At 37.0% G+C, this 11,296-nt stretch overlaps 1 protein-coding gene across 1 annotated transcript in view; it reads left to right on the top strand.

The window, feature by feature from the left end:
• The window catches only part of LRP1B (LDL receptor related protein 1B), a 1,771,065-nt gene that overhangs the window by 619,429 nt on the left and 1,140,340 nt on the right, over positions 1-11,296 (top strand). Inside the window, exon 6 of the mRNA XM_004375116.1 lies at positions 706-963. Coding sequence (XP_004375173.1) covers positions 706-963 — 258 coding nt within the window. The remainder of the gene's footprint in view (positions 1-705; positions 964-11,296) is intronic.

The raw sequence follows: 11,296 nt of genomic DNA, 5'->3' as shown, positions 1-11,296 counted from the left end.
ATCAAAGACACCATATATTCATCCTAACGTCAGCAAAGATGTGTTGTCCACAGAAGTGTTATTGAACAAGTTTCTTTAACGTCTAGAATCCTATTCTCCTTATTGTGGGGAAGAGGTATCTTTGTTATTTAAATGTAGAAGAAAGGTGGCTAAGTAATCATAATCTAGTCACTAAGGGAATGCATGCTTATTTGCTCCTAGGGTCTGCTGGTCAAGGAGCCAATGAGGGCAAGGTCACAGGTGCACTCTTTGTAGGAGCCTGTGAGCTTTGCATGTTCTACTCCAGGGAATCTATCCCTAACCTCATGCATCCATCTCATAATAGCATACCCTTGTTCACAAGGGAAGCCTGAAAAACTGTATGGAGAGGTCAGTCCATATCCATCATCATTGCTAGAAAAACAACTCACAGCACTTCCTTTATTTACCAGCAATGAAAGTAAATAGCATTGTCCTCACATTTAGACAACACATTATGACTAAGAAATAAGGAACACAAATGCTCAGTGGGATTTATTTTCCTCAGAGAAGTGATGTGAAATAGATAGTCAGTGAAGCATGAATGTGAGTTATAAGAAAGTATTTTTTTACAAGCAAATTTTTTAAGCATACATAAAATATACAGGAATGATTTTTAATGAGTAATACAAACTTGTTGAAAAAATATGACTCACTATTCACTTCCCTCTTTTTCTTTTATTTCAGAACCTACAGATAGACCACCTATGCTGTTAATTGCAAATTCTGAAACAATTGAGGTCTTCCATCTTAATGGAAGTAAAATGGCAACCCTGAGCTCAGTCAATGGAAATGAAATTCATACTCTGGATTTTATTTACAATGAAAATATGATTTGTTGGATTGAATTAAGAGAATCTTCAAATCAGCTTAAATGTATCCAAATAACAAAAACAGGAAGATTAACAGATGAATGGGCAACTAATATTCTCCAGTCTTTTCACAGTGAGTATTCCAATTCATATTATATATCACCATTTAAGGGTTTTTTTTTTCAAACTCGTAGACAGCATTCTCAGCATTTTCTACCATAACTTATGGCTGTTAAAAAGCCATCTATGCAAATATGAATACACACAAATAAATGTACTCACTCTAAATTTTGCGTATACATATACACATGCAGTTTCGCTATTTAAGTAGGTAGTAAATTGCAGAGTTAATTTTAATTCTTTCTTTAATGCTTATTGCAGTGTCACCTAGCTGGGAATTGTGATTTTTCACTGAATGATAGTTGAAACTGTGATAGTGAAAGTGGGATTTTCAAAAAAGCAAGACAGAGAGTTGATAATTATAAGCTCATCAAATGTAGTATTTTTTAATATACCTAGAAAACCATTAGGTTTATACCAGTTGGAAGCTACTACCTGTATTTTTGGACTTTTCTAGTGTATTGGGGCTGTTACACATTCTGTTCCAAAGAATGACTTATGGTTTGTGATTTGCTTTGATTTCTCATGTCAGAAATCCCAGAATTAGTAACTGTCCCTCTCTCTCTACATAATCACATCAACTGGAATCATGTTCTCTCCCTCCCTCCCTGCTTCCCTTTTCCCCACATAGGAGTGATACAAATTTATTCATGCCTGGGGAAACTTTAGAGCCCTGGTGGCACAGTGGTTAAGAGCTCAGGCTGCTAACCAAGAGGTTGGCAGTTTGAATCCACCAGCTGTTCCTTGGAAGCCCTATGGGGCAGTTCTACTCTGTCCTGTAGGATCCCTATGAGTCAGAATTGACTCAACTGCAATGGATTTGAGTTTGGGGAAACTGTATGCATGGTAATTTCAACATGTGTCCATTTAGTTTAATGGTTTATGTGAAAGAAACGAAAACTTGTTCTTACCAATGCTGCCAACATAAAAATCTATAAAGAAATGAAGAAAGATGTCTACAACAAAGTTAAGAAGGGGGAATAAAAAAAGACTGTTATGATAGAATAAATGTGCTTTTCAGATGTAGGATGTTTAGTGGTTTAAATTCAATAAGCTTTTATTAAAGTGTTTGATATACAATTAAAGGGACTAGTGATTGATGCTGATTAAACATAAGGAAATAGTACTGTGTAATGTTTGATAATTATGATTAGATTAAATAATTTATCAGTGCCAAAATTGTGAATGGAATATAAAGGTATAATTGGATAAGCATAAATGAACAGAAAAGAAATGCTTGACAAGAAGGGCCCAACTACTGAAGACCCTCTTAACATAAATAAAACAATTAATAAAGCCCTTTATTGTAGCAATGGACCAAAAATCTTAGTGAAATGAGTAAACCCATTGCCGTCGATTTATTATGATTCATAGTAACCCTGTAAGACAGAGTAGAACTACCCCATAGGGTTTCCAAGGAGCAGCTGATGGATTCAAACTGCTGACCTTTTAGTTAGAAACCGAACACTTAACCAGTAAAAGGAGTAGACACTGACTATTTCAAGGAGTCTGTGGAGAAATGGTCATTTATCACAAATAGTAAATAACATGTACTAGCAACAAGGAGAAGGAGCCCTGGTGGCACAATATTAAGCAGTTGGCTGCTAAGTGAAAGGTTGATAGTTCAAATCCCACAACAGCTCTGGGGGAGAAAGATCTGCCAATCTGATCCCTGAAAGACAACAGTCTAGAAAACCCTATGAGGCAGTTCTACTCTGTCATATGAGGTCGCTATGTGTCAGAATCTACCCAGTGGCACCTAACAAAACCGGCAACAAGGGAAGACCTGCTTTGTGATGTGAATATTTCAGACATTGAGTTAGCCAGCAGTTGAAAGTTGTTTTTAACACAAGCTCGCAGCCCCTTCCATGTTAATAATTACCTCCTCTAATCCAAATGCGGATCCAGCACTGAAGTGCTCACTCATCTATGCCAAAAAATTTGCAAGACAGCTACCTGGCCAACCACCTGGAAGAGATCCATATTTATGCCTATTACCAAGAAAGGTGATCCCACCGAACGTGGAAATTATTGAAGAATATCATTAATATCACTTGCAAGTAAAATTTTGCTGAAAATCATTCCAAAGTGGTTGCAGCAGTATGTCCACAGGAAACTGCCAGAAATTCAAGCTGTATTCAGAAGACGACATGAAACCAGGGATATCATTGCTGATGTCAGATGGAGCCTGTCTGAAAGCAGAGAATACTAGAAAGATATTTACCTGTGTTTTATTGACTATGCAAAGGCATTCGATTGTGTGGATCATAACAAATTATGGATAACATTGCAAACAATGAGAATTCCAGAATGCTTGATTGTGCTCATGAGGAACTTGTGCATAGACCAAGAGGCAGTCATTTGAACAGAACAAGGGGATACTGCGTGGTTTATTGTCAGGAAAGGCGTGTACCGGGGTAGTATTCTTTCATAATATCTATTCAATCTGTATGCTGAGCAAATAATCCAAGAAGATGGATTATATGAAGAAGCATGGGGCATCAGGATTGGAGGAGGACTATTAACAACCTGCAAGATGCAGATGATACAACTTTGCTTGCTGAAAGTTAAAAGGACTTGAAGCACTTACTGATGAAGATCAAAGACCATAGACTTCAGTATGGATTATACCTCAACATAAAGAAAACAAAAATTCTCACAACTGGACCAATAAGCATCATCATGATAAATAGAGAAAAGATTGAAGTTGTTAAGGATTTCATTTTACTCGGATCCACAATCAACACCCCTGGAAGCAGCAGTCAAGAAATCAAAAGATGCGTTGCACTGGGCAATTATGCTGCAAAAGACCTCTTTAAAGTGTTGAAAAGCAAGATGTCGCCTTGAAGACTAGGGTGCACCTGACCCCAGCCATGGTGTTTTCAAACACGTTGTACGCGTGCAAAAGCTGGACAATGAATAAGGAAAACCAAAGAAGAAATGACGCCTTTGAATTGTGGTGTTGGCAAAGAATATTGAATATACCATGGACTGCCAAAAGAACGAACAAACGTGTCTTGGAAGAAGTACAAACAGAATGCTCCTTAGAAGCAAGGATGGCGAGACTATGTCTAACATGCTTTGGCCATGTTATCAGAAGGGATCAGTCTCTGGAGAAGGACATCATGCTTGGTAAGGTAGAGGGTCAGCAAAAAAGAGGAAGAACCTCGACAAGACGACTGGCATAGTGGCTGCAAAACAGGCTCAAGCATAACAGTGATTGTGAGGATAGCGCAGGACCAGGCAGTGTTTCGTTCTGTTATATGTAGGGTCACTATGAGTCAGAACCAACTCGACGGAACCTAACATTTGACTTCAGCAAATGAAATACTAGACTATCAAATAGCTAGAATATTCACTCAGTTTCCTAGGTAAAATTATTTTCAAAGCTCTCTTAAACAACTTTTTGACTACATATAATTTGTCCTAGTAGTAATAGTTGTTAGCTGCCATTGAGTTAGCTCTGACTCATGGTGACCTCACGTACAACAGAATGAAACGTTGCCCAGCGTTGTGCCATCTTCACCATCATTAGTATGCTCGACTTTAATAATAGTAGCAATCTCTTATTTCATAGATATTTAAAAACAATTAATTATTTAGGAAATCTGGGAAAGATCAAGCAATTTCACATCAGAATATTTGTTGAAAATTATGTGTAATTTAAATTGAATTTGATTTATAGAACAATTCTTAGTAAATCTAGAAAAATAAAGAGATTGGTTTTTGTTAGGTAATTCACTGACATGCTAAATACAACATTCATTTTAAACTATAAAATTATAAATGTGATGGAAATATTTTAATTAGAGTAAATAATTTCGGGTGAAATCAGATGCAAGCCATGAATTTCACAGTCACTTTAGGAAAAAGTGATTAAATGTGTGGAAGTAATTTAATAATGGAAGTGGGGCAGGGGTGTGGACAGGGCTGGGCTCCTCTGTCATTGCTTGTAAGCCATGTATTTTATCAACATGTCACAGAACAGCTGCTGTTGGATATGATGGGCTTTGCATTCACCAGGAAAATATGTAAGTTAATAATGAAGTTTGAATATTCCTTGCACGTATAATTACATAAAATCTTTGTCATACCATATAAACAAAAATAATGAGCTGATGGAAGTCAGGCTAAATACCTGCCACTCTCTTCTGTTCCAGAGATTATCTCTGGAGCCTCCCTCCCCCCAGTTTTTTAGAAGCTTTTATCTGTATTTTATATAAAGTTTTATTTTTCACTGGGAAACTATGAGGAGAAAATCATTATAAGTCAAACTGACTTGTATTTAAAACCTACACAGTAAGATAGTTATACATATTTTATTGCAATATTAAAACTTCTGTTGCATATCTCATTTCATTGGATACCCAAACATCTCTGGAGAGTGAGCAAGGAGAGATATGCTCTTCTTGTTTTGTAATAGACAAAATTTCAACTACACAACTTAAATATATTTGATAATGCTAGATGGCTAAAAAGAAGTTAGAAACAAGTTAGAAACAGGACATCTAATTTTGTGTTCTTTCTTCTATACTGGCAGAGTGGACCCTTCAAAGAACTCCCAAAATCTACTGCAAATAATAATATTACTATGAGTGAATGCTTGATATATGGCAGTCACTGTGCTAAATGACTATTTGCAATAGGGAGGCATTACTATTCCTTTTTGATTGAAGGAAAAATTGAGGCAATTGATGTTCAGCATCCTAGCAACATGCAAGCCTCCATTGACAGGCACACGGTGGCTATGCATAGGTACATTGGCTGGAATCAAACCTGGGTCTCCCACATGGAAGATGAGAATACAACCACTGAACTACCGCTGACCTCATTTACCTGTTAGTTTTCCCCCAAATAAAGGGTGAAACCCATGAAGTTGAGAATATGAGTTTTATTCCTCTTTGTATCAAATTGTAGCAAAGTGCCCATCTGTTCTAGAATAAACCTAGGTTGAGCAGAAAAAGGTAGGAAAGAATGAGGAGGTGAGCTATAGAGGGAATAAGGTTCAATCTAATAGAGCCAACTTCCTGAGACACAGTGCCAAATCACGGCCAGAGACATTCAGAAAATCTGTCTGCATGATTGCTGAGTAAGGTCTGCTCTGTGTCTGCATAATAACCTCACACGTTAATCTTGGTGTGTCTGAGATAGGAGGTCTGCACAGTGACAGCTGGCTTTTATTTGGGTTTAAACTCTGACTTCCCGAGGGTGTTTGCCCATAGGTTTATTTTGGAACCTAACCTCAATAACCATAGGAAAAACTTGATCTGTACTTTTTGAGCCTCCTTACTTCCACTGCCCCAAGGCAGTTATAATTAAACAGTGTTGGATCCAAGACTCTTAAAATAGAAGCCAATCTATGTTTAGTGCATAGATGTAGTGAGTTGGAGGAAATTTGGGACTGATCAAGAAAATAGACATGAAAAGGAGAGAGTGATCACGTCACACAGCAAGCTATTTACTGGGGCAGAGGCACTGACAGCCACATGCTGGGTTGGTCCCTCGCAGTAGGTCTGCCAGAAGCAAATATACAGGGATTCACCATACGTAGAGAAGGGCATGAAAAACCCTGGGGAAGAGGAGATGAGGGGCAGGACATACATGTATCTTAGGTGAGGTCCTCTTGTAGCAAGGTGAGGAGTCTGGGTCAGAGAGCTCCCAAGCAGTAGCATCTTGTCATTGTGGTTAGCTGCTGTCAAGTCACCCCTCGACCCTGACCCACTCATGGCAACCCCATGCAAAATGGAATCAGACTGTTGTCATCTGTAGAGTTTCCATTGGCTCATCTTCAAAAGTACATCACCAGGCCTTTCTTCCAAGTCTGTCTTAATCTGGAAACTCCACTGAAACTCGTTCAGTATTATAGTAATACACAAGCCTCCACTGATTGACCGGTGGTGACTGGGCATGAGGTGCTTTGGCCAGGAATCAAACCTGCAACTCCTATGTGGAAGGCAAGAATTCTACCACTGAACTGCGACTGCCCCCCAGTAGCACCTTAGAGTGCTTGTAACTACAAGATTTTATCTTACCTAGTCTTAGCAGATAGTAGGTGCAGTTAATCTGTGTATGTAAAGCAGGAAGGCTCTATGTGACTACAAATCTGCTTATTTGGGCTTTTTTTTTTTTTGCTTCTAACACTGTTTTACTATGATTGTAATTACACTTTTGTGATGCCCATACGCTATCAGTAGACGATATGTACGTATGATTTATCAATATTTATATGTTAACACCACAAAATTTGTTAAAATCCCCCAGTTATGAAGATAGTTTTGCACATCCTCTAAACCAAGGGTCAGCAAACTATAGCCCATGAGCCAAATCTGACCCACCACTGCTTTTGTATGGCCTGTGCACTAAGAATGGTTTTTACATTTTTAAATAGTTTTTTTTTTAAATCAAAAAAGCATAATATTTCATGACACATGAAAATTATATGAAATTCAAATTTCAGTGTCCATAAGTAAAGTTTAATTGGAAGACAGTCATGCTCACTTGTTTATGTATTGTCTCTGGCTGCCTTTGCACTACAGCGGCAGAGTTGAGTATTATGATGGAGACTACAGGGCCCACCAAGCTGGAAATATTTACTATCAGGCCTCTACAGAAATAGTTGCCAACTCCTGCTTTAAATCCATGGAAGGTATCTGGAATGCTGGATAAACTGTTTATAGCATAATCAGTGTACGACCTAACTTGGATTCATTTACAGACATGATATACATTATTCCTTTTGAATAACATCATCTACTTGGAAAACAAATAAAAATAAAGGTATGATTAAAACAAAAAAAAGACTTATTTCTTTGAAATGTTTAGGACCAGCAAAACAATCATATATAAAAGCAATGTATTTTTAAGAAAAAAACAATAAATGAACAGTTCAAATTACATTTCAAAGTAATGATTTCAAGGTTCCTCAGAGAATGCATTTGGGTTATTTTTAAAACAATTGGCTGGTACAAACTTCATTTTGGCACTGGCAGGTTTTTGGGGTCTCAAGCTGACAGGCCTCAACTTGCTATGAAGAAGTAAACAATGTGGGGGAATACACACAGGCCATTTTTAACTCATTTATATAACAAGGGATCAAAAAGAACACCATTGTAGTTTTTTTTTTTTTAATTTTATTGTGCTTTAGGTAAAAGTTTACAGTGCAAATTAGTTTCTCATTCAAAAATTTATACACAAATTGTTTTGTGACATTGGTTGTAATTTCCACAGTGTGACTGCACTGTCCTCCTTTCCGTTTCCACCCCAGGTTCCCCGTGTTCATTCATCCAGTTTTCCTGTCCCTTCCTGCCTTCTCAGCTCTGCTTTTGGACAGGTGTTGCCCATTTGGTCTTGTATACTTGATTGAACTAAGAAACATGTTCCTCACGTATATTGTTTATTTTTGCTGAAAGGTGGACTTCGGAAGTGGCTTCCGTTGTGAGTTAGCAGGGTGTCCGGGGCCATAGTTTTGGGGGTTCCTTCAGTCACTGTCAGACCAGTAAATCTAGTCTTTTTTTGTTAATTTGAATTTTGTTCTACATTTTTCTCCTCCTCTGCCCGGAACTTTCTATCGTGATCCTTGTCAGAGCGGTTGGTCACGGGGTAGATTTTTTAAACTTCTCCCCTCAGTATGCGTAGAATTTTTCATAGGAAGAAAGTTCTGCTATCTATATTTAGGTCCTCAGATGCATAAAATGGTGAATACACTGGCAGATGCACTTCCTAAGCCTATATATACTTGGGTTTATCAGGACCTCACATACTTTTTGATAAGAAATGCAGAGCAGGGTCAGGGTGTTCATAGTATCTCCCGGCCTCTGAAGAGCCCCAACAGCTACCTCTGAATTGGGTATTTATGCTTTTCTTTCTTCACCAGAGATAAAGAATTTTCAGCAATTGATCAGTTCTTGTTCCAGCATTCTCTCAGAAAAAGTTTATAGAGATTGGTCAGCTCCCAGCTGAGGAGAACTGAAGAAATAGAAATAATGATGACCAATTTATGGAGACTTTTTAAAATATTTTGTAATTTAAATTACCCAGTCTCTCTTTAAAAAAATAAAAACAAAAAAACACTTTTTTTTTTTTTTCTGTTTAGAATCCATATTTTTTGATCAGCATACCTTGTGGAGATGTAAATTTGTCAAAAGAATCTCGGCTTCAGTAACTTGTTTTGTATTATCCCCATAAAAACATCTGTGAAGAATCCAAAGCATAATCACTATGAGGATATTACAACTCTTTTTTGTTATTTTGTTGTTGATGTTGCAGCCACTGTGTCAATCCATCTTGTTGAGGATCTTCCTCTTTTTTGCTGACCCTCTACTTTACCAAGCATGATGTACTCCCCTCCAAACTGTTCTGGATGCTGTGTAGCAATTTTAAGTCATTATTCTCCTAGTCTTGTTTTTTGTCTAGATTCACATATCTGCTTGTTTCATTAGTGTATTTTAATAATCTAAGTGTGACTATCTCGATGACCCAATCACTGTGCCATATGCAAGGTAGAACACATTGTTTAGCAGGCTTAATTGATCTACCAGTCAGAAATTTAAAAGGGAAGATGCTCTTTTCATCATGAGTAAGTAATGAAATATATTTTAAATCCATGCTGTTTGTTATAGAAACTTGTGTTTCTGACTTGGTAGACTTTATTTTGGTGGAGGAAAAAAAAGGAAGCGAGGGAAAGAGAGAAAAGAGACAAAAGAAAGAAAAAAGAGAAAATGACTACTTTTGTGGCAAGTAGCCTAGTAAAGTATTTTATGACTCAGCATTTATTTGATTAATTTTATTTTTTCTCTCAAATTATATTTGTAAATTCTCTTAATTTGTTTTGGATATTCTCAAGGGATTTTCATCAAGTAGAACCAGCATTTTTTTCTCCTCATATTCCCTGAAATTAAGAAGTTTTTAATCTTGTAAAGATATTTATACAATATCAGGAATTTATCATCAAATCTAAACACAGTGAATAGTAAGAGCCTAATTAAGCAAGGTGATCAAACTGGCATTGAATGTTTTAGTTTTGATTAAGATTTTTGTCTTCTTACTTTTTCAGGCTGTAACATCTTGTGACTTGTAGATTTAACACTGGGCTTTGCATTTTCCTCACCAGACTATTTGGATTAAGTTGATATTGTCCTGTCTGTACTATTAATAAGCTCTGTGACCTTATACAAATCATGTTAAAATGAAGGGACTTTTTCATGTAATTGCTGAGATCTCTCCCAGATCTAAACATATTTTCGCTTTCTATTCCCTTCTCTTCGTTTTTCATGTAGTGTGTGTTTAGGGGAGGGGTATGTATCTCTTCCCCTTATTTACTGTTTTCTTTGTCCCCACCTCACATGGGGTCCTCATGAGTCAGGTTTGAATGGACTGCAACTAACAACAACAACCAGTCACAATTAAGTGTACCTTCATTCTTTTAGACTAGCACTTCCTAAAAGATGTTCCTTAGAACACTAGTTCAGCAAGATATTACTCAAAAAATAATTTTGAGGTCAAATGAGTTTAAGAAACTTTGCATGTTTTACAATCTTGGAGATTTGTAATGTACAATGACCATGTTAAAGATTGTGAGAAGTCTTTCAGTAAAGTACCTGTGTGACTTTGTTTATATCAGGTTCTCCTTAATTTATTTGAACACTAACCTCAGATCTTCTTGGAACTTCTATGGGTGTGCCTGTGAGTGTGCTTCTGTGTGGGTACTTGTTGCTGAGGATGTGGTATGAGTGTTTGTATCTAATGCATATTAACACCTCAAGTACCTAGTGTTTTATGTTACCAACTTGGAGAGAGATCGTTTTAAAGATATCATGGAGAATCACTCAGATTGGGTCCTTCCCATCACTTTTTTATATATTTATTGCATCTGCGTGTGGCTAAACCTGTAAGCACTGAGTGTATTAGGAGATACAGAGTCATACTGTAACAACAGTTGTCTAGCTATCTCTTCCCAGGGGCCCAACTACTTTTGGTCTGGAAACAAAGAATTAAAGGATCCAAATACCATAGACCCTGAGATTGTGGTGATTAAAACCAGAGACTGTTTAAGAATTGGAGCTTACAGGAATTAGATATGTAGTAAAGATTTGTATGTCTGTGAAATTCATTCCAGGAAAGGGCCTAGCCTAAAAGAGGAGTTGTCATTGAGGATGGAGGCACTGTAGAGTATTCTAGAAGAAATTTAGAAATGTAGCCAGTGTCAAGTAACTTCCAATTCAGTTGTATCAAATATTTCATGAGTTAATAAGGGTATGGTGACAGAACCTCTTGATGGTAGAAGAGAAATGACAAGAGATGAGATAGTGATATAAATAGTGAAGGATTTTAAAAAGTATATACAAAAC

This window comes from Trichechus manatus, unplaced genomic scaffold (assembly GCF_000243295.1).
Source record: "Trichechus manatus latirostris isolate Lorelei unplaced genomic scaffold, TriManLat1.0 scaffold00033, whole genome shotgun sequence".
Classification (NCBI taxonomy): domain Eukaryota; kingdom Metazoa; phylum Chordata; class Mammalia; order Sirenia; family Trichechidae; genus Trichechus; species Trichechus manatus.
This window is presented reverse-complemented; position numbering and strand designations above follow the sequence as displayed.